Consider the following 24,872-nt stretch of genomic DNA (forward strand, 5'->3'; position numbering starts at 1 on the left):
TGAAATAGTTCAATGCATGATATCGATGTCTCTACTAGCCTATTGGTTACAATATTATCTACTTTGGAGTTGGGACTTGGTCTGGAGGCATACAATAATATGTGGAAAGCTAACCAAATTTATTAATCCTTTATTGTGCTTAACTTATATGTCCTGATGTTCTAAACATCATAGTAATCTTCATACTCTTGGAACTCTAGTAGTATATCAAGTTTGATTCTATTGCTAATTGATCTGCAAAATTCTCATATACATAGTGAAGTTTTTCTTTATTCCACTCAATCTTGAAGAATTTTGCCAGATGTATTAGGCTTTCATTTTCTTTTGTCCATTGACAGCATTTCCAATAAACATCTAGCCCTTCTAACAACTATAGGGATTTTATCAGCACTTCGCTTGTATTTTCAACTTAATGTACATGACTATTTATCTTAGCTTCTTTTGCACTAGGATGCATGATGACAGATTGTTTTACTTCATAACTGCTTGAAAGTTTCTGTACAGGACTGAGTGTCTCTGCATGTTGACGTTTTACTTTTACATGTACTCTTCTAATATAACACTTCTTACAGTCATACCCTGTATCATGTTAGCCCTTTCTCCTCGATCCAATTGAATTAAGAATCAGATATCAAATAATTTCACCATCAAATTCTGGTTGTACTAACATTAGTAATTGCATATTAAAAACCTAAAAATGTCCATTGACAACATGAACTGAAATTAATGTGTTGAGACAAAAACTTACTACAATATATCAGCTGGTTTCCTGTTTCTTTGAACAGAGCAAACTTTTTCTGATATATCGTTAAAAAAATAAATAATAACTGTTACCTCTCTTATTAACTCTCTTGCACAAAAACTATATCTGGATTCCTTACATGCTTCCAGGAGCAGCTGTTACAATTCCCCTTGCATCTTTCTGCTGAAGCACTTTAGATGAAATATTTTCCACTGGTCCTTTTCATATGCTTCATTCCAGCTGTGTACCCCATGAATTAGAAATTTTCTGCCAGACACCTCTGCAGCTGACGCCTTGATGAGTCCAATCATAAACTTCCCAACAGCCCCATTGTCTTCCTTTGGATCTCTGACCTGAATCAACATCAGCAGAACAAGACACTGCCTGCTTCTTTCCTTCCCTTTACTCTCCTTAACATTGATGGCTTTCATACTCGATCCTATCTGTATCCTTAAGGCTTCTAAAACCAATCCTTCCACCTTCTCCATTACATCCAGGAGAATGGCCTCCAAGAATCCATCTTCACAACCCACCAAAACAGGCTTGCCTCTGCGTTCACCTGTGCTGTAGCCAGCTATATTGCCCATTGGCATTGCTTCAAACAGGCTATTGAGAAAATCCTCCATTTTCATTGATGTCATTTGACATAGTACCTACAAAAACTGCAATACTTGAGATTGTTTTAAATTGATCAAGCAGGTAAAGAAGGACAAACAACAAAGCAAATAAAGTTTTTTTATGTGTAGCATTTTCATTTTTCCATTTTATCTTCCTCCTCAGAGCACCTCAGTTGCAGTTGTGGCATTCTCAGCAATTGCAGGCACGGAGAGTTGCATGACTAATCTTCCCCATGCCTGCCCAATCTCTTAATTTCATGAAGGTAACTCCCATCTGATAGTTTCATCAGCTCTGTGCCAAGATATTCTTGTGCTTTTGCTGTCAGAGTTGAGGAAGCGTTCTCTGTCTTTTCTCCATGTCCAGCCACTTGTCTATCTTATGAAGTTCTTGTTCAAGTTCTCTAGCTCTTCTCCAGTAGGCTTGAACAGCTACCTCATGTATCTCCATAAAAATTTGTAATTAGAGGGGCTGAGATAGGAGTTAAAGGTGGTTTCTTTTTGAGAAATGACTTGCAAAGAGGGTTTGGGTTGAGGGCATGGTTGGGGATAGGAAAGACAACGGCAAAGGGAGAGGAAAGACTTGATCTTTGAGCAGCCAGTGGACGCTACTACAGAAGGGATGGGTTTCTTGTCGTCTGACATTGGACTCTCTCTGCAGTATGGCAGTCTTCCTCCTCTGCTTGAAGTTTCGGGGTTCTGTTCGGCCTGTTGAGTTGTTTTGCTGAATGCTATGCTGATCAATTTTACTGTTATACCCTGGTTTAGTGGGTTGTTGCGCTTTGATAGGCTATTTAATTTAAATTTCAAATCTTTATAGAGGTAATCATTTAACGGGTCTGTCCGTCTCTGGGTAATGTACGGTTTCTGTTCGAACCGGATATATTCCAAATTCTAAGATAGTCTCCATTATATTTTTTAAGTTCAAATAATTACCAAGAAAACGTTTGTTAGGCTCTGAATTAGAAGGGTCAGGTCCTGAGGTCTACAATCTCGTGTATATTTGGCAACGTTCTAGTTGTGTGATTGATGTTATTAGCCCGGATCGCTGGTTAAGTTCAGAAGGCCACTCCCCGGATAAAGAATAAAAAATAACAAATAAAAAATAAATCTTGGTTGCATATTTAATTTGCTTGAAGTGATCGGCCCATCCACATTGATTTGGCTTCTTGCTTGGCTACAAGAAGCAAAAGGTTACACTATATGTTCTTTAAAGACTCATTTGTTTTGTAAGTAGAATTTTACTTTAATGGATTTATTTTTTAAAATTTAATGTTTGAAAAAATAATTTTGATATGTTTGGTTGATAATGAAAAAAATAGCGTAGGGATTATATTTGCTCAAATAATATATTTTTAGTTGAGAATATGCTTTTCAGAAAAAATTATGTAAAAGATTTTTTATGCTCTTAATAAATTGACTATAATAACAAAAAATAAAAAACTTAAGTTATTAGGATTAAGGGTATTTCTGAAAAAAGAAATTTATCCTGATTTTCAATCCATGAAAAAAAAAAAGTGAGTTTTCCGTGTTACATATGATTTTTATTTCCTATTAGACGTGGGATACTTATTCCTCTGGAAAGACCACTTTCCCTCCCATCTCTCTTATTTGAAACCTCCAACTAGTTATAAGCTATTTTATTTTTTTCTTGTTGACCATGCTTCTCGCATCCTCTTCTTGTGAACCAAACTTAGTCCTAGATATCAGTTTCTAGAGTGTGTGCTTTAGTATGTGATCATGACCGCAAACACCATTGAAATTGGAAACTATAAATGCGCACTTACTGGATGCACAACATTACAAGAATTAACAAAATAATTATCTAATAAAATCGATATGAAGAAGAACAAAGGCAGATCCATGTATTCCACTGGTGTAAAAGCTTGCGTCGCGTGCTTATTTTTCTTTGCTGCGGCGGATGCTCATGCAAGACTTTATTAAACTTGCGATCGTTTCTAATGCGATTGCAAGTATAAACATATGAGATGGTTTTCAAGTAAAATTCCCTCCAAGTATTCTTGCATGCGTCTAATCAACCCAGACATTTCTTACCAAAAAAAAAAAAACAACCGGCACTTGGATGTGTGCACACGTATAAAATAATAGATGGGAGAATAGGTGGCACTTTATTATTCAGTTCAATAATTCTTGGAAAGCAATGCTAGACGTGTGTGCCTGTGTGGTGCCATGTGAACCGCCAATGCTGGGCCCAGCATCTAAGCTTTGGTTAGACCGTAATACAAAAGGTTAAGGATGTAATTTTCGAGGTTTGCATGTGGCTCACGTTCATATGTACATGTGTAGCTATTGCATTCCATGGTTTTTAACTTATCTCTTCTCCGAGATAATCATTCCCTCAGCCAGTCTCATTTATATATTTAATATATATATATATATATATATATATTATAGTTGATCTATATGAATCAGGACTCATGTATACATTGAGAATTTTTTCTTACTTGTCTTATTTGTATTATTTCATCCTAGAGAATTAGACTTTGAAATGGAAATAAAAATGAATGATGCCCGCTTCAATCATTTCTTTAGAGAAAATCTCATTTTTATGTTGATTTTAGAGAAAAATAAAAATATTTTGATCTTTTAAATTTAATTTTTATTATAATATTTAAATTTTATTTTATTTTTAATTTCAATTATGAATCAAACGTATATAGTAATTTTGATTTTGATCACGAATCAAATATATTATAATTTTTAAAAATTTTGTACAAGAGGATATTCTTATATCTTTAACAACCGAAAGGCATGCGACATTCCTCAAAGCTCGGTAGAAAGCCCTCCTGATCACCACTTCGTGGGCAAGGCCCAATCCAGATTAGCGCCTTCAACAGTTGGAGGTAGGATACGGCAGAAAAGAGAGCCCCGAGCATTCGTAGCCTCCCACCACCATTAGGGGCCTGAGTTCCCGCGACAATGGCACCTCTTTCGGAGTGCAGGGACTTGCATGGTATGACCCCATCGATAATAATATTTATTCCTTTTTCCCGTACAAAACTTTTTGCCCTCTGGACCCGACGCTCTCCTGCCCTGGTATGCGACTGCTCTCTCTAAAACGTTGGCGGAGTCTACTTACCGGAAAGGAATCGCCCCCACGTGCACTCCGGTCCCACCTCGTTGTCTATATGTCGCTCAGCTCCCTTGCTGATGAGGTCCACGTAACCCAGTTAACACGTGCGGTGGCGTAAGACGTACGATGCGACCTTGTTAACTTCACACCAAGTACTATAAGTTATAAAATAACAGCAGTGAATAAAATGTGATATAACCTTTTATTTTATTTTATCTTTTCCTTTTTTGAATAAAGATGAAAAAAAGGACGACTTGGTCATCATCCACCAGGCCACCGTCCACCGATCAGATAATACCCCATCTTTCAACCACCTTCACCGCCAACGAGAGGTGACCAGATTCCCAACCATACACTTCCAGACTAGGTCGAGCAGCTCCTCTCCATCGCCATGTGACCTGAATCAGACGCGGTCGGTGGTGGGATCCACCTCCATTCCCGTCTTCTGATTTCTTTAAGGCGACCGTCTATTAACGGTTAGGGCCTCTTGGTGCTTTTTTTGTGTCCGGACAAATTAGAGAACTTAAAATCTCCGAAAAGTTCGATTGATTGAGATCAGAGGACGTCCCGCCAAATTTGGTTGGACAATATCCGGATACGTATTTGAGCATATCATTGACATCAAGCTAATCGATAAGATTTAAATTGAATGGAAGAGAGAAAGTAGAGCATGGATCCAGATGTTTTGATCCGACTTTCAACTCAGAAGTAGAAGATTTATAGGCTAGCGTGGCATCAACATAGGACGGCCGTCCATTCTGCATCACGAGGAACGGTACGGACATAAGGGTTCATAAAGAAACGTCAAAGGCCACCTAGGAGAGGAGTGGAACCAGGCCGTCGAAAGGGAACGGGACACGGGAGGACGGACGAGCAGCGGCGGGACCTGATGTCCGCCACGTGTCGCTTCGTCCGTACCCGCTTCCGTCGCGCACTACGCGTCCTCGTGTCCGTTCTTCTCTCTTATCCCTTCCTCGCCTCTCTACGCCTCTGCGGTCCTCTCCACCAGCGTGGATCCAATTAGAAATTAGAGTTCCTCGCGTGGTAACTCTGTTGTGTTTGTCTTATACATTGTAGAACTGCTTTAGTTTAATAAGTTGGGGAGACACTGCTTACCATCCGGTCAAGAAGGCCGCACAGGGCCCGCAAAAAGCTCCCACTTAACCCCCTCCTAATTCTTCTAGCTTTATATTTAATCACATGCTTCTTATTTTAATATCAGATTTAATAAGAAATCCTCATGTCACGTGCGCTCACGCACCCTCGATCTCGCTCTCTCTCTGCACTCCGGCGGTCGTTCCTTCAGTCTTCTTCCCCACGATGGCCCTCTCCAGCAGGGCTAAGCAAATAATCGAAACCTAAAAAAATCCATCCAATTCAATCCAATAAACACCGATTTAATCGATTGAAGGATATAAATCAAATAAAATCAGATTAAAATTTATAAAAAATTAATTATTGATGATTGAATTCGATTCCTATACTTTTAATCCATATGAAACAGAATCCAATCGATATAGTATTTCACAAAGTCACTATCATTTTGAGACGATATCGTTTAGACTTCAATACTTTATTCTAAAAAATATTCGATCATCTATTTAAATTTATAAAAATAATAATATTGAAGTGTTGATGGAAGCACATCAATTTGAGATAATTTTAAAGTGGAAGCTTTCAGATGTAGTGGCTTCAGATGAATAAATCTTATTTTATTTTATTTTTTATAAATTAAAAAATAAATTAAAAATTTGTAATTTATAAAATTTAGATATTTTTTACATTAAATTGATAAAAAAATAATAAGATTAAATAGGTCAATATTGGACTTAAAATCAATAATGGATCAATATTGAAGTCCAAATTGACACAACATGTTGCGGACAAGGGCTCGGCCCATCATGTGTTCTGGCTCATGGACTTCACGGTTTTGTCTTTTAAAAGACGCACAAATTTTTTTTGACTCACAACCAATATGAGATTATTGGTACCCTCTATATTATTAGAACCTCAACAGAGCTCTCCAGTGATTGGGGGGCTAAGGGGCTCCGATGTATAAAGTCCGAAGAGCTCTATAGTTAGCTGAGGCGGACATCGACTCTTATTTAGCATATCATTGTTGCAGACAAGGACTCGGCCAGTCATGTGAGATATTGTCTATTCTGATCCATAGGCCTCATGATTTTGTCCTTTAAAAAGTGTCTCACATGAAATTTTTTTTTTTCTTTTTATAAGTGCGAGTCTTCTTTGACTCACAATCGATGTTGGACTATTGGTGTCTCCTATATTATTAGAATCATAATATAATCTATCTGTACCATTATAAATTATTTATTTTGATTTTAAATAATTTATATATAATAAACTATCGACAGCAAATTAAATTTTTTTCATTCTAATTATATCTGATCGGATAAAAATTTTTTCTTAATCACACTAAATCCGATCCGTGCTCAGCCTAACTGTATCAGTGTCTTCCACTTCCCGACCCGCTTGCTCATCACCCATTGGTCTCTTTCGTTCGTTCTTGTCTAGTGTTTCTTTATTTTCCAAATAGCCCCACAGACAAACTACGGAAATGGACGCTTCTCCCAATTGGCTCGCCTTTTCCCTCTCCCACCACCTCGCTCGCTTCGAAGCCTTCTCCGCCGCACCTCATCACGGTCGGTCTCTCTTCCCGCCTCCGTTCCTTCTTTTTTTTTTTCTTTAGTTAAAGGAAATCCCGAACAGCCTCTTTAGTGGCGGTTTTCTTTCTTTATTATTTCCTTTACTTTTGGTTTGGCTGTAGGTGAAGAGGAGGGGATGGAGGAGGGCTGCGGCGGTGGCGCTGGAGGGGAGCTGGCGGTGCATCCGGTGGAGGGGCCGAAACTAGAGGACTTTCTTGGCGGTTGTGGAGGGTTTTCCGGAGGTCATGCTGCTGCGGCAGAGACGGCTACTGCCAGTGGGGGCTTCGCCGCTGGATTCCAGCAGAATTTCCTGGCGGAGCGTTCTGATTCATCGGCCTCCGCAACGGCAGCGGTGACGAAGGCGGAGCCAAGGAGGGTGGCAGAGACCTTCGGGCAGAGGACTTCCATCTACCGTGGAGTCACCAGGTAAGTGTCACACGGAGCGAGAGTAGAACGCAATTCTCTCTCTCTCGGAATTTGAGGGGTGGGTATTTTGAGCAGGCATCGGTGGACAGGGAGATACGAGGCGCATCTATGGGACAACAGCTGCCGCCGGGAGGGGCAGAGCCGCAAAGGCCGCCAAGGTACGCCGCTCATGCTGACTTCAGCTGGCCGCACCGGGCCTCGGATCCTCTGCGGTGTTTTCGTTGGCACCTCGCGCAGAGTCCACTACATAGTTTTTGATGCATGCCACGTCTCAAGCTTTGGATCAAAGGGCTCTCGGAAATCGCCTAATCGTGGCAAAGTCACTAACTGATGAAGCGTGCAATGATCTGTCATTCCATTACCTCCTCGCCTTCATTCTCCTGTCGACCCATCTACTCCTCCGCCATTTTCCCGACATCTTCTACTCGTCATCCACTCTTTGTGCCCAGACTCGATTAGGCTCCCATTATTTATTTTTATATCCCGATACGTGTTTGCATCTGATGAACGGAAAGAACAAAGGGATGAATGACACGAATTCAAAGCCAAAGAAGAGAGGCCGGCCGGGAAACAGAGCAAGGGAGCGACGAGGATAACGGAACGGTGAAGTGCACCACCTTCGTTATTGCCGTTGGTGAGTTGTAACGCCACGGCTGGATGATATAGAGAGAGGCCTTCTGGATCCAAAACTTGACACGTGGTGTGGATTACACGGTGAAAAAGAGCTGAAGAGCTTGTGAGCTGCTGAGCTCGATTTGATTTGACTATTGCTCTAGTCAACTCCCACTCCAATCGCAAAATATTTGATCATATATATAATATTATATTTTATTTATAATATACATAATTAATATAATATTTTATAATATAATATAATATTATATTTATTTTAATTTTTTTTAATTACGATCAAGATTTGCACCTAAACTTCAACAAAGTTCGGTTGATGTTGAAGTCAGATTGAGCCGAACTGATCTCAAATAATAACTTTTTTACTAAATCAAAGTCAAATTTGGATATCAAAATTTGATCGGTCTTAAATCGACTTTTGAGAATCTAAATGTCTTGAATTGAGTCGGGCTTGAATTCTAGCTACTCAACTTCACTCAATCATACGAATCCAAATATGTGTTTGAATTTATGTTACGAATGAAGCATCGAGAGAATTTGAACTAGAGCCACCCCTCTAAGATATGTGGCCTGCATTCTTCTTGACTTATTTCTACCCTCCATGTGCAATCTAGATTTTCTCCGTCAAATATTTCTAACATACACTTTTCTTGTTCTCTTCTTATCATGTGGCACCTTTTGATTTGCTGCTATGCATCTGCTAATTGCTGTCTATCAGTCTACTTAGGTGAGCCTTGTATCTTGATGATTCATTTTTTTAATAGAAAAAAAATATGTATAAATCATAACCTAATTATTTATTATCTATTTGAAATGGGAAAAAATAGGCGGCTATGATCAAGAGGAGAAGGCAGCAAGGGTGTATGATTTAGCGGCGCTCAAGTACTGGGGTCCCAACATTGCTACCAACTTTCCGGTAGGTGATTGAGGAATTTTTGGATAGATTAAATTTACCATATATGCTATAGACAAAGATAATAGAAAGATGCCCCATAACCATTAATTCGAATCGAAAAATTCTGCAACCATTTCCATAGCTATACATTAAGATGGTTAAGTAGTGGTGTGGTTACAGAATTTTTCAGCTCAAAATATTGATATGATGATATTTTTTTATTAATTTTATCTATAGCATATACGGTAGATCAAGTCTATTAAAAAATTTGTGGTCAGATGATGGCAGAACCTCCGCCTCAAAGGCAAAATGGGAATTTTTAGCTCCCAATACCTCATTGTACTTTTCGTATCGTAGGTGTCGAACTATGCGAAGGAGCTGGAAGAGATGAAGAATACGTCACGTCAGGAGTTCGTGGCGTCCCTGAGAAGGTGTCTACTTCATGTGACAGTCACGCATTCGCTAATGCATGCATGCACGCATATAGTTTTGACGTTGGGTTTCTATCTCATTTTATTGTCATACGTTAATTTACAGGAAGAGTAGTGGGTTCTCTAGAGGAGCCTCCATATATAGAGGAGTCACCAGGTTAATTAGTCGAATTATCTTTTTCGTTAGTGGATTGGATTTTATAAATCCAGTTAAATTTAAGTGCTAAGTTGATTAAGTTATTTTTTCTTTCTTCGAGAACACTCCAGACACCACCAGCATGGCCGATGGCAGGCCAGAATTGGGAGAGTAGCTGGCAATAAAGATCTATATTTAGGAACTTTTAGTAAGTATCTGAACTTTTAGGTCTCTCGTGATGAGTTTACACCAGCATTTTGGTTTCTCAACTCATTTGTATTGGATATTCTTCCTTTTTTCTCTTTCAATTTTGCTGCATCTCTCTTTCTTTTTCTCATAAATGAAAGTGAATAGGCTTTGTGGAACCTGTTTCGCAGAAAAAAAAAGAAAAGAAAAGAAAAGAAAAGAAAAACGTTGGTGATGGATTGTTTGATTATAATAATTAGGTACACAGGAGGAAGCTGCAGAGGCTTACGACATTGCGGCAATCAAGTTCCGGGGGCTCCATGCGGTGACAAACTTTGACATGAATCGCTACGATGTTGAGAGCATCATGAACAGTGACCTCCCCATAGGTGGGGTATCTAGCAAGACCTTCAAAGCCTCGGATTCATCATCGGCGTCCTCGGAATCCAATGCCAGGCATCAAATTGGTGGGGACGATTTCATTACCCTGGCCTCAGACCAGGACAACTGGTCTTTACTAGCTCTCCACCAGCAGCAGCAACAGCAACAGAGAAATCTGGCGTTGGGTTTTGAAGTATTTGGCTCAGGTGTTAATATGGATTTATCTGCTGCTGCTTCTGCTGGTCGTATAGGTCAAGGAACAGTGGGGAGCGTTGTGTGGAACGGTGGGATGGTTCAACAGCAACAGCAAAGCCAGAGAAGGAGTTGTTCTTCAGTTCCTTATGCTACTCCTACTACCATGGTGGTCGGCTACGGGGGTTCCGGTTATGTGGGGCGGAGCTGGGTCACGCCACCTTACTAATTACAAATGGGGTGCAAAGCCTACGGTCGCAGCCTTGCATACAGCCCTTTATGGGATGGAATGATGCCCTTCATGGGATGAAATGATGCCAATGGGTGGGAGAATCAGGGAACACTGCATTAGAATGCAGAAAGAAAAAGAAACGCAGAGAGAGAGATGATTTGAACCGACGAAGGACGGAAGGAATGGGAAGATGATGGTGGACTAACATGACGTCTAAAGTTTGCTCATGGTCAGGTTCCTTTACTTTGTGCCAATCTTTTCCTGACATGATTCTATACCATATCATCATCATCAGCCTCGTATCAACAAGAGACCTTTATATCTTTTTCTCTTGGCCAAGTTCTTCTTCGCTTGTATTCAGCGACTTATGAAAAACCCATTTAAGATGTCTTGTATGTTTTTGAATGTCTGATATTAGAAACTCTTTCAATTCTCTAGTGAATGCATTTCTTTTCAAAAAATTCTCCAGTGAATGCATTAAAAAAGTAGGCACAGTACTGCTGGTTGGAGTTATCGCAACATATGTGGGCACGTACGTGGTGCACACGAAGGTTTCATGCCAAAAGAATTCATTTAGAATTTGCCAAAATTTATTTGTAAGGGCACCCGGACGTGTTGTTGAGTTTTGGCGCTCCACAGCAGTCCAAGAAGAAGAAGCTTGCAGTAAAAAACAGTACGCACGACTTGGAGGCACGGCCCGCAGGCCTGGTCTGCGGATGCCCAGGCCCAGGTCCACCATGCGCCGCTGAGGAATCGCGGTCCATGCATCACGCGTGGACTGTCGCTGCCTAGGGAGGTTTTCTCATGGCTCATGCGATCACGGATGAGCACACGGAGAGGCCCCGGTTCACATGAGAGCCGTCTATGTACAGTTTATGGGAGCGTTTTGTGCGATTGGATGGTCATGGACACGTATGGAAGAGATCAGACGGTTAGAAAGGTATTTGAGTCCTAACAGAACCTAGATTTCGATCTGTACTCAATTTTAAGGCTTTAAATGGAGTCTGATGACCTAAGAGAAGGGTATAGCAACTAAGAGCGGTTCGTGGAGTAGAGGGAGCAGCAGAGAATCTTCTTTAGGGTTTTTGCGAGAGCTTTGTAAGGATTGATTGCTTCAGGTTGAGAGAGAGAGATTGATGTATGAGAGTTGAGAAGGCATGATCTTCTCTTGTATTTATTCTTTCTTTCATAGTGAAGCTTGTATACTCCATGGAGGTAAACTTTAAGTTGATCCACATATTTGATTGTATCATTTTCATTTTTTTTTCTTCTTATTGCGATATCGATATTGTCATCTGAGTTAGCGATCTTAGACGGAGGATCCGTATTCCGCATTCGTGAGAGATCCTTCCCAACATATATAGGTTATTTTAAATGAACTGAAGTAGGTGATATTTTTGGCCCTAAGATATCCTTACCCAGGGGTGACGAAGTAAAGATCAAGTTAGCAGTACTGGCCTATGTGGCTGGGTTTAACCGGCAAAGTCTCGATTTTTATGTTAGTTTAGCGTTAACTGGGATTGTTATTTTAGTTATTGTGGTTGATCAACTATATATTTGGAGCAAAAATCCTCTAGTGCAGGCACCAAATTATCATCACTCCTATGATCACCACTATCACCACCATAGTCACCATGTAAGGCTTAGGTTTGGATGGTTGTGTTTTTTACTTTAGCAAAATGGCAGATAATCCACTACTCGTTTAGTCAAAAGGATTAGATGGGAAAAAAGAACAAAAAAAAAAGATGTGATAGAACTACCCCAAGACAAATATAGCAAGAAGTTCACCTAGGATACACAAATGTATCACTCTACTAGAACGTGCTTACACCCCACTCATTCTACCAGCAAACGGCCCCGGCCCTTTCTCCAAACTGAACCAAAATAAACACCAAGGATGAAGACCAAATGGTCTAATTAGCTCCATCCAGGCTCGGGTTGTATTTGTCGACCATTGGATTGCATTCTATATAGATCTCCAAGCTCTCGAAACTCTTTCATCATGCCTTCATAGATCACAGAGTGATCATTGCGTGATCCAATGATGGATTTATGCAAAGGAAGTTGAATCCTTCTTTTGTGCGATAGATACAACCCCAATTGGCTGCTCCACGCATCCATATATTCACAAAACTACAACGCCCTCCACTCCCCAAGTAAAAATAAAAAGCCCATTAATCAACTAACTCTACACCTCTAAAAGGCTAAAACTATAGTTGCTACTAACAAGGGTAGTAAGAGGCTATTCTAAAAATAAAGGCCATAATAACCAAGTCGAATGGAGAAACTAGAGGTTTGAGCTTGACTCGATTCAAAATATTTAGATTTGAGACTCGACTTGAGATTGATTGAGCCTTAATATCTAAGTTTGAACTTGACTCGATTAAAAAAAAAATGATACTTGAACTTGACTCAACTAGATTTAAATATTTATAGAGCCATGGTCATAATTAAAAAATATAATATATTATTATATTTTAACTATTAAATTTTATATATATATATATATATATATATATATATATATATATATAGATAGATGGATTTGGCTTGTGAGCTTTTGAGCCTAATATTTGCTTCTTGAGCTTGAAAATTATTCGAGTTACTTGATTTTAATTATAATCGAGTTGAGCTGCGCTTGGATAAGCCAATTTGCACCTCTATGACTAAGATGATGCACCTGATTATTATGTGCTGACTTGATTTTTAATTCTTCTTTACCTCTCTGCATCGGGGATACAACACTACTACTTTCTAGCCGAACGTTGAGATGCTTCCAAATGGCTAGTTTAGTGGATAGATTTGTATCCATCATGACAAAAATCTCAAGAATCTAATGTTGTGAGTACTTGAGAGGAAGATAATTAGCTTGATTGATAAAAGATTGATAAGTGAGGCAAAGTTGGTCACATAAATGGCTGATTGTCTAATTTTGATGAGGTGAAGCATGGACTCAGCAGTGGTAAGGCGGCAGACCATGGGAAAGGCAACAAAGGGGAGAAAATGGTAAGAAGGGATAAGATAGGAGGCGATGGTAGAGGGAGAAGAGGAGGAAGGTAGTGGCAATAGATTTGACAATCTAGAGGTTAAAGGCATCAAATGCCGACTGAGGCAGGCCAGAATGGGTTGGAGAGGTGGAGATGGGAGAGGAGGGGTGTTGGAGGACCATGTTTGGGTAGGTTTGGCCCTAAAGAAGCATTTGAAGGAGGGGAGAACGATAGGTGGAGGATAAGAGGAAGCATCTGAGAAGGGTTGGATGTGGCCACCCTTCATGGCATTCGATGAGGAAGCAGCCGAAAAGAGAATGGGAGGGCTTGAAAGGTGGTAGGGTATGATACCTAGTCAAATCCATTGAGAAACCTATATTTTTTTTCAATGCATGCATAAGAAAAAGAAGGGCATAAATCATCTGCATGGCACCGACCGCATCAAATACCGTACAATCCTTGATGACAAGAGATGGACGATCATCAAACAAACAATGCACAAACACATACTGTGTCATACATGATGCATGTAATTTGATAGCTGTTAGTTAATCGTTTGATAGCGGCTATCTAGAGTCATACAGCACTCTTTAGTGCAGCTTGTGTTGGGACATATATCCTAAAGTCAATAGTTTGGATGATTGTGCTCATTTTGTAATATATATATAAATTATTTATTAATAAATAAAATTTATTTTGACATCATTCATCACAAAGTTACATCTTCCTTGCTAGAACTCTTATATTGTGATGAAATCTTTAGAACTACAAAGTAATCGATAAAGAAGAATTTATCGTATAGTTCTTAAATATGTTCGCGACCAAATGATACGTTATTAAAAGATGATGATGTTTATCGAGTGAAGATCGTTATGTGCCATATAAGTTGGTTATCTTCTTAACCAAAGAGTGTGGAGACACTGGTATGATAGCACAGTTTGAAAAATTTTTTTTTCCTCTATTTCAATAAAAAAAATTATTCTTCTCCATCCGACTAGTTTCGGATTCGAGTCTCGGGCTACGTGGGGCCGTTTTGCTAGGGTTTGCATTGAAGTAGACCTGACTAAACCCCTAGTAGGTCAGTTTTGGCTATCAGATCGGATTTGTCATTAAAATTTGAATGAACTTTCCTTCTTTATCAGAGAGGGGCCCACAGATGAGATTAGGAGCATATCATCATTGAACAAGTGATTCACCTGCTGAGTGCTCTACTGTCAAGAGTAGCTCGCGAAGTATATGGATATAAGTGTCTTTCAGATCTGAGATCACTATAGTGATTTGCAAGTAACTCACTGTGCTTTGGTACCGAACTATCTGCATTTCTAATGTAGTGACAGAAGAATATTGGGTACAATCAAGTACTTACGAAGTCTGTGTGTGGATCAAGATGGAATTGATCTCTCCGAATTATAAAAATTGATGTATCACTGTATTTCAATTTAGTAAAATCTTGATCAGAATAATCTATGTGATGGATTTGAAAGATTGGAATACAATAAAGATAATCCTTCAAGGTTGACAGTTTAATCCTAGACCGTCTTAGAGCACTTAAGGTCAAAGAAATGAATTATGCGGTAACCATATACATAGATTCTTGAATATTGTCTTATAAATATTTGATCTATCCGGATGTCGAAAATCATGGTCAGATGGTAACTTCGATTAGTATAGAAAATGATTCCTGTACTACCGACTTAGTGTTCGAACCTATGGAGTCACACATAAAGTCAAGCGATGTAGGAAAGAATTGATCTAAATGTATATATTCAATTTGAAAGTACATGACTTGATTGAACAAATAGATTAACTTGATTGAGAATTAAGTTATGAGTCATACGGGATCAAATAATTGACTATGTCTAGCTAGCACTAGATATTATATTCATATTCAATTTCGAGGATGAACAAGATTTGATCTATGATCTAAAGAGTTTATGAGAGATTGAATTTAAGTATTAATTAATTTTAGATTAGATCTGATTTAATTAGACTTAATTGAGTTAAAAATTCAAGTTAGACTTGGTACTAAATCCTAAACAGTTTGGGATTGACAGTCTATTCGAAATTGATTTGAATCCGATTCGAATTGGATTCGAATTGACCCATTTTTGGATTATATCCTTAGAGTCTAGTTTTACTGAAACTCTCTCTCCTCATAGCCGACCAAAGAGGCTGGGGTGCTGGTTGTTGCCACCCCACACTTGGGTGTAGATGTGGGTGCATGAGGGTGCCTAGTTAGGCACCTATCCTATCTCAAATAGGATTCCTAATTAGATAAGAAAGGATTAATTCAAAGCTGATTTGAATTAGGACTCCTAGTCTATTGGGCCATGAAAAATCATCTATAAATAGGGAGGACTTTTAACTATCAAAGCATAACAATTAGATTATGTGCAAAAATAAGAAAGAGAGAGAGAAAAGAGGCATGCAAGAGGAGGACCGGTCCTTTTTCTGGGCACGGTGTTTGGGCATCCATCTTCTCCATGGTGTGAAGAGGCCTAGGCATCCCAAATTTGGATGTGAGATGTCACACCAAGGATCCTCTCTTTCTCCTCTTTGCTGCCTTGTGAAGGTATAATAATCCGATATTTCATCCCGCTTTCCTGCGAAGCCTGACATGCGTACAAAGTAGAGGGTTTGTACGTTCAAATTTTTGCAAGATTTTGGATTCAGAATCTTTTGAGAATTTGATCCCTATTCCACTATGAACCAGGTAAAAGATAAGGTCTTTATTAGATTAATGTTCCCTGACAATCCTTTAGCATGTGTCTCCTTTATCCTTCAATTGGTATCAAAGCCAGACTTTGATATATGGATATATAACTATTTTTTTTGATTGATTTACATATGGTATGTGATTGAGATTTTATGTTAGACATTAAATCAATTTTAGATCTATTTAAATAAAATTTATGATCTGATTTTGATTAGATTTCAAGAAACTAATCAATGGTTGGTTAAGATTTGTTATAAATCTGTTATAATAGAATTTTATTATTACAGATTTTTATTAGAATAACAATCTCTTTTAAAATCTATTTTAAATTAATTTTTACAAATTTTTTTTGTTATTATTTCAGGTTGGAAGTTAGACTTATTTCAGATCTGAATTGAATCTGTTTTGACAAATTTCAGATCTAATTTCTATCAAAAATCTATACAACGTCGAAATAGATCCAATAAAAAATTTAATCTTTATATGTTCATATATGTATTTAAATATTTTTTTATATAATTTTAGATCTAAATTTAATATTTTATATCCTGTATAAATTAAATTTCAGATCTGATATGACGTATATGATGCATTAAATCTGATTAGATTAAATGAAGAACATGATTGATATGATCAAAGTCATATTCATGCTTACTTTATTTTGATAAATTACATATAGATGTGATTTTATTTGAAATTAGATTTTAGATCTTAGTAGCCTAGTACTTGGATTGATGAGATCATCAGACCATCCGATCATAAAAGGAAGAAGGGATTCAAGTCTCTCTTTTGTCTATTCGATAAATTCTCTTATGACGTGTAGGGGTATCATTATGATTCTGTTTCATAAAAAAAAATGATAAATATATTTTTATAAATTATTTTAATTATAAATAAGTTTAGATTAGGTCTAAAATAATTTATGATTCATTGTAATAAAATAAATTTAGATATAAAAAATATTTTAAAATCTGAATAACATGTTATATTAGATGTAATTAGTAATGATTTTAAAATTATCATGATACATATGATGTATATACGAAGTTTAGATCATATTTATGTATATTTAATTGTTAAACATTGATATAAAAATTAGTTTTCAAAATATGAAATATATGGTATGCTTCACTTGAAATCCTAGTAGAATAGTTATATATATTGAAACATACGTTTTACACACTTAATTTGGAATTAAATTTCAAAACGATCTAGATTTGAGAATTAAAGAATTTTAAGACACCACATAAATCAATGAGCAATGGGTTAGCATGAATCATGTTCTTCTACTGGGTTAGACCTAAGGTTAGAAATATATATAGATTAAATAGAGAAATTGGTTACATCTAATCAAGAGTTGAATTAGATTAGGTTAGAATTTCTTCAGATCAACCTCAATAGTTGAAGCTTGATCAAGTCTATATTTTTGATCTTACTAAATGAATCATGTTCATGGCTCAGTGGTTGAGCTCAAATCTTCTGATGGACCAAATCGAAACTAATCAATCAGTTTGTGTCTAAGATAAGTTTGGCAGTTTTGATCGATGGTCTTAATTCGGAGCTACTTACCTAAATGACTTCTATGGCGAGTTAATGGTATATCCTTTCCATCGATCTCACTTATCTGGCCAACATGGTAGATTGTATTTTGATTAGGTTACTAATCGATTCGAGCTGACCCATGCCATTAAGATAAATCAGTATAACTGATTTAGGTATCTTTAGATCAGCTTGTATAAAGTCCTCTTCATGACTTGGTGAAGTCAGTGGGAGGATTTACTAATTGCAGATTAATTTCTTCTCTTATTCTCAAATTCTCTAAATTATTAGGTCCTTAAAATGACATAATTATGGAGATAACAAGTTCATAGCCTCCCATTAAGATGCATCATAATGAGTCCAATATTCTAAATAGGCATTGAATGTGCCACACGCTTGATGTCTATTGGGTATTGAAATTATCATTCATCATATGACCATCTTATTGTGCCCTTCAGATCAATGCTCAGGTTGGCCGAGCCACACTCGGACCTGAACATTCGTTTGTTGGATGCATTTCGTATATCCATGTTAATGGTTGGACCTAACCATAATTTTCAATGGAGGCACCACATGCCTGCTGAAGAGATGCCTGGAGTTAAACCTAATTGCTAAAAATTATTTGGAGAAATAATTGATTAGGAACCTATCCATCGATGTACTAGGATTGGTCGAGTCACACTCAAATCTGAATGCAGTTTGTATGGATTTTAGTACCTGCTAAAAAATTAATGTAATTCTTCGAATTTGAGATAGAGGCTACTAATTTGTATAAAATAATGGAAGAATCTTTAGACTAAAATCCATGCCTTTAGAATTAAAATAATTCATATACTAATGGGTTGATATATTTTTTTCAGCTATGGCCAACACACTATCGCTCCGTTCACTATTGGATAATTACCAGCTTACCGGATCCAACTTCGATAGTTGGTATTGAAAGTTGAAGATCATCCTGAAGCACGAGAGAATTTTGTACATGCTTATGGATCCACCACCTGAAGAATCTGCTGCCAATGCATCCCGTGCTACGAGAGACACTTGTTTGAAGTAGCTCAGTGACCACACGACGATGCATTGCATTATAAGGGCAGTCATGAACGATGAACTTAGCTGTAAGTTTGAACATGCATAATTAGAAGATATGATTCAAATGTTGAATGAGTTCTTCAGCATCCCTAAAGATGCAGAGAGACATAAAACCTCCTACGCTGTGTTCAATGCCCGAATACGAGAGGAGACATCAGTCACTGATCATGTATTATATATGATGAAGCAAGTTGAACACTTAAGCAAACTTGGCTTTCTATTACATGAACAGTTGGATAAAGATGCTATCCTAAACTCGTTATCGAAATCCTACCTACCTTTCTTGAGTCATTACAAAATGATCAAGCCTGTAGTGAACGATCATGATTTGCTAGGATTGTTGCAGACATTCGAGAAGGACCATCACTCCAGAAGGAGCCGATGCATGTAGTGGGAGGTTCGTCTGTAGGTCATCGTTTCTCTAAGAGAGGAAAGAAGAAGAAGATGTAGAAAAATCATGCCGCAAATCTCCAGCCAAAGCAAAATAAAAAGTCAAAAGTCAACAAGAGCCAGACAGAATGCTTCTTTTGCAAGAAGCTGGATCATTGGAAAAGAAATTATCTGACATACATAACTTTCGTTAGTCCAAACAGACCAAAGAATAAGAGAAATAAGCAATCAGTTGATTCGCAAGATACTTATATGATAACTCCTTATAATTTTTCTATTTGTGATACTACTATCTAGATATTGAATACTGAAAGTTTGATTAATATTTGTAATTCATTGCAAGGGCTACAGATCAGTAGGAAATTTAGAGAAGGTGAGCGATTCCTGAACATTGGAGATGGAAGTCTTGTTTCAGTTCTAGCTTTAAGAACTATACAGTTTATTTTTGAGTCTAATAGTGTCATATTAGATGAGTGTCATTATTGCCCTTCTTTTTTGATGAATGTCATCTCTGTAGGCCTTTTGGCCAAACTTGATTTTAAATTTTTAATAAAGGATGATTTTTGTGATATCATTGTGAATGATACTACAATCATACGTGGATAATTAAAATATGACATATATATATTATCATAGCCTGGTATAATATATACATCGAACAAACACCCTAGGATAGATAATGTTAGTGATTTTTACCTTTGGCATGTAGGCTAGGTCATGTGAACAAGACCAGGATAGATAGATTAATTAAGGAGGGTGCCCTTGAAATTAATGATTGTGAATCATTATCGATCTGTGAATCCTGTCTACTTGGTAAGATGACCAAGTCGTCTTTTAAGAAAAAAGGTAAATGAGTCAATGATGTTCTAGGTCTAATATATAGTGATGTATATGGACTCATGATCATAGCTGCCAGAGGAAGATACTATTACTTCATTACATTCACAGACGACCTATCGAGGTATGGTACGTCTACCTTATGAAGCACAAATCTGAATCATTTGAAATGTTCAAACGATTTCATAGTGAAGTAGAAAAATAGACTAGGAAGAGTATTAAAACTCTTCGGTTAGACTGAAGAGGTGAATACCTCACCAGTGATTTTCTGACATATCTAGAGAAGAATGAGATTCTCTAATAGTGGACCTCTCTTGGAACATCACAATATAATGGGGTGTCTGAAAGGAGGAATTGAACCCCGTTAGACATGGTTTGGTCCATGATAGTGTTTGCAAATCTGCCAATGCTTTTTGCTGATACGCTCTTGAAACTGCTTGCTATATTTTTAACAAGGTTCCTAGCAAGTCTATCGATAAAACTCTATATGAGATATGGACAGGGCATAGATCGGTGCTCTCACATCTTCGAGTTTGAGGGTGTCTAGCTTATGTCAAGCATTTAAAAATAGATAAGCTTGGATCAAAGTTCGATAAATATTTATTTGTAGGATATCCAAAGAAAATTAAAGAGTACTGCTACTTCGCTGAAGAACAAAAGATGTTCGTCAGCAACAAGACAATCTTTTTGGAAAAAGAGTTTCTTGGAGAAGGAACTAATACCAGCAAAATTAAACTTGATGAAGTTCATGAGGTAGAAGAATCGATACATATAGAATCAGATTTGATTGAAGAATAGAATCTGGAGCCTGTAAAGATACCATTAAGGAGATCCGGTAGAGTACTGTGTCAATCGGACAGATACTATGATTTTTTGGTTTGAAATGATGATCCTATCGAACTAGATGAGAATGATGAAAATTCGATCACCTATATGGAAGCTATGCAAAGGTCCGACTTTCAGAAGTGAATTGAGGCCATGAAATCTGAGATGTAATCTATAGAGATTGTTGGTGCAGAATTCCATCGAAGTTGGAGTTGCTGGAGTTGAGATGACCGCGGCCACCGTCGGGACCTGCAAGGAAAGTCTAAACCGGAGTTGGGGATGCTCCGGCAAGACCCTCTGATGCTCAAGTCAGTACTCTGCTTCAACAGAAATAGAGTGCTCGAGTGAGAATTTTAGCAGAGTTTCGAGATAGAGTTTAGAGCTTAGAGAAGAACGTATCTGGGGGTTCCTTTTTATAGACGGAGAGTGTAACTGATTGATAGCGATGTCTGTAACCGCCTGGTAGTGGGCTGTTCAGAGCCGCGCGGAGTTTGTTACAGAGAGTAGTGGCGTCAGGGGTTATTCATGGCCACGTGGAGTTTGTTACAGAGAGTGGAGTGGTGTCCATTGTCGCGACTTGTCAGAGAGTGGTAGAGCCCGGAGAGTGGAGTGGTGTCCATTGTCGCAACTTGCCAGAGAGTGGTGGAGCCACGCGGAATCCGTTGCAGAGAGTGGAGTAGGGTAGTGGCTATTATCGTGACTTACCAGAGAGTTTGGATCTGTCGGCTGGAGCTCGGCTGGGATATCTGATAGAGCAGAATGGCTCTCTATCCCGTCGATCTAGGAGAAGCTCGGATATTTTCGAGGCTGCTAATGAGTCTACTGTTGTCGGATGCCTCAGGCGCTGATGCTACAAGCGGGAGTCATCTGCTGTAGAAGCTCAGATGGAGACTATCTATTGGTGAAGCCCGATAGGAGTCTGATTGCTAGAGAAGTCCGGCTGGGATTTGCCTGATGTAGAAGCTCGTCTGAAGATTATCCGTAGGAGAAGTCTGATTTCATGAAGAATCTGGTGGAGGGTCGACCGGCGGTGGACTTCGGATGGCGTTAGGAAGGTTCGGCAGACACCGGAGGCAATCGGTCGTTGTAGTAATCCAGCTGTCGGAGTCCGTCCGTCGTAGAAGCTCGTCTGATATCCATCCGCTATGAAAGTTCGGACGAAGTCTGGTTCTTGTAGAAGGCTGAAAGGAGATCACTTATTGTAGAAGCTCGATCGAAGATCGGTTATCGTGGGAGCTCGGAGTAGCGACCTGATCGGTGGATCCTGTCCCATCGTAGAAGCTTGTCCGGGATCCGACTACGAAGAAGCTCGACTGAAGTCTACCTGTGATAGAAATTCGGAAGAAATTTATTTACAGTAGAGGCTCGAATAAAATTTGCTTATGGTAGATATCCGAGGTAGACCATCTGCTATAGGAGTTCGGAGTAGACCGCTCGTAGTAGAAGTTCGGCTATCGCAGGAGCTCGGTTGGAATCCTGAAGGCGGTCGACCGTCATAGAAACTTGGATGGAGTCTGATTACTGTAGAAATCTCATTGTCAGAGAAGCTCGGATATTGATGAAGTCCGAAAGAAGTTCGGAGAATAGTTGATCACTGTAGAAGGTTGGCTGATAGTGAGGCCCAGAGAGCCTTTGGAGCGGCCCGATAAATGGATGGAGAAGCTCATTGTTGGAGATGTCTGGATGGTATTATAGAAGCTCGGACAGTCGAGGGGGTTCAGAGAGATGCCACACAAGGTCGGAAGCCAGAAAACTCCTGAAAGGGTCGGTCCTTTACAAACTTCGACCGGGGATATTTTATACCCAACACCAGTCCTCCTACTTTCGAGTTTGGGTTTCGAATGAAGTACAGAGAAATTCTCTCGATCGAAGTTGCCCCCCTCGATTTCTGCACTCGGTGGTTGCCAGATATTTTGACGCTTGGCGCACTGGTACCGGAATCTTTTCAAATCAAGGCGATCCGAAAAGATTTTTTCAAAATTTTTGCTAGGGCGTGGCTCTAGGTACGGCGCAATAATGACTTTGTCAGCTGTCAGCCATTTTCAGCAACCCGTCATTGTGAGTGGGACACGCGGCAAGTGCGAGTCAGCCAGAGGAGATCCGCAATCATAATTGCTCCGGGCCCTGTTGCCTATTTAAACACGTCCTCCTCCTTCAGGGGTTTCACTTTGCCTGAGAGAGTCCCTCGGTCTCCTCCTCTTCCCCGAGAGCTTCAGCCTCCTTTAGCATCTTTCTCGGCCTTAGGCATCCTCTGGGTCGACTTCCATCGTCCTTGCCATCTTCCTGCACTCCTCGGGCCAACCTAGGTTAGTTTCGAAACTTCTTGCCGTTTTTCTGTTCTTTCTTCTTCGTATTTCGTTCGTTTAGCTTCCTCGAGAGCTTGTTTGCTGTTTTTCCCAATTTTTTTTTTGAAATTTTTGTGGCTTCTATTTGATCCAAAATATCTTCCGATATCTCCTCTTCTAGCAGTTCTAGGAGTTCGTCGGTCCTAGTTTCCCAAAGTCCTCGTACCGTAGATGGATCCGTAGTCGGGACCGAACCTCGTCTGGTCTTTGCACCGGACACCATCCCCAGCTCTTTGACTCCGGATGAACTCTCACTGATAAGGATTCAGTATGGTGTTCCTTCGGAGTACGAGCTGGAGCTTCCCGGACCAACTGACCGGACTAGCACCCCTCTTTTCGGCCGCTTCTGTCTGTACCAGGAGGCCTTCCGCGTCGGACTTCGGCTTTCACTTCCGCCTTTTGTCGTCGCTCTCTTTCATTTTCTGAATATTTCTCTAGTCTCAGTAGCGCCGAACTCCTTTAGTGTTGCCCAGCTATGCAACCCAAGAGGGGGGTGAATTGGGTTTCTAAAAATTTTAAGCTTAACTAATTACTTATGAAAAGTATTTGTTAAAAGCTTGATGAATGAGAAGAAAGACTTTAATTCAAGATTAATTACCTAAAGCAAGAATGCAAGGATATAATAAAGAAATAAAGAGAAACAATAAAGCACACCACAAACACAAGGATTTATAGTGGTTCGGTGTCAACCTTGCACCTACATCCACTCCCCAAGCTCCTACTTGAGAATTTCAATCCACTATACTTGTATTCAACCCGAATACAAATCGTCGGAAACTCCGACACTAGCTATCCCAAGCTAGTCCACTTGTTTTCCGGGTACAAGCTAACCCAAAACACTCCAATTTCAGGTTCGGATCAACCTTCCCTTGTTTTGAAAACCCTCCAAAAATAAGAACAATTACTCACAAAGAGTAATACAGTTTAGAGCACAAATAAGTACAATAATAGCTCCTTAAATGAGCGAATATAACAATAAAAATACTTTACTCAAATGAAGAATCTCCTTTTTGGATTTCCTCAAGGTGGATGAAAAGTTGAAAGAACGCTTGAGGAGAAGGTGAACTTTGATTGAAGACTTCTTGAAGGCTTTGAAAGATCTCTTGATCAAGGTTGAACAGATGGCTTGAAAAACCTTCTCTTTGAATGATCTTGCTTTTCTTTTTCACAATCTCTCGTGTATATTGTGGATCCTCTCTCCTTTTCTTTTGGGTATTTCGTTGATCTCAGGCTTTCTCGTGTAGATTTTGGATCCTCTTGTATAAATGTTTGATCTTCTATCTTTTTTTCTGTATTTTCACCTTTTGAAACCTTTTATAGCATTAAGAAACAAGAGTAAACATATTAGGCAGAAAAAGAGCCGTTAGAGCATTTTTAGGAAGCATAAAAAGTAATTAAAACGGGCAAAAAACTAGCTGTTGCGGACGATTTCCGTCGCAGGGGTCGACTCATGAGTCGACTCATGCTTCAGGGGTCGACTCATGAGTCGACCTCTGTTGCAAAGACCAGAGATTTGGTT

At 38.9% G+C, this 24,872-nt stretch overlaps 1 protein-coding gene and 1 pseudogene across 1 annotated transcript; one reads left to right on the forward strand and one right to left on the reverse strand.

Moving 5' to 3' along the window:
* Window positions 1-445: 445 nt before the first annotated feature.
* On the reverse strand, window positions 446-5,214 carry LOC105039405 (uncharacterized; annotated as a pseudogene).
* A 1,808-nt stretch (window positions 5,215-7,022) lies between these two features.
* On the forward strand, window positions 7,023-11,391 carry LOC105039271 (AP2-like ethylene-responsive transcription factor AIL5). The gene is given in 9 exon segments (XM_073250873.1): window positions 7,023-7,113; window positions 7,239-7,542; window positions 7,618-7,700; window positions 9,000-9,088; window positions 9,425-9,498; window positions 9,605-9,655; window positions 9,766-9,842; window positions 10,081-10,615; window positions 10,617-11,391. Coding segments are annotated over 9 exon segments (1,368 nt in total). The 5' UTR covers window positions 7,023-7,028; the 3' UTR covers window positions 10,687-11,391.
* Window positions 11,392-24,872: the final 13,481 nt, after the last annotated feature.

The sequence above is a fragment of the Elaeis guineensis genome, chromosome 1 (genome assembly GCF_000442705.2).
Source record: "Elaeis guineensis isolate ETL-2024a chromosome 1, EG11, whole genome shotgun sequence".
Classification (NCBI taxonomy): domain Eukaryota; kingdom Viridiplantae; phylum Streptophyta; class Magnoliopsida; order Arecales; family Arecaceae; genus Elaeis; species Elaeis guineensis.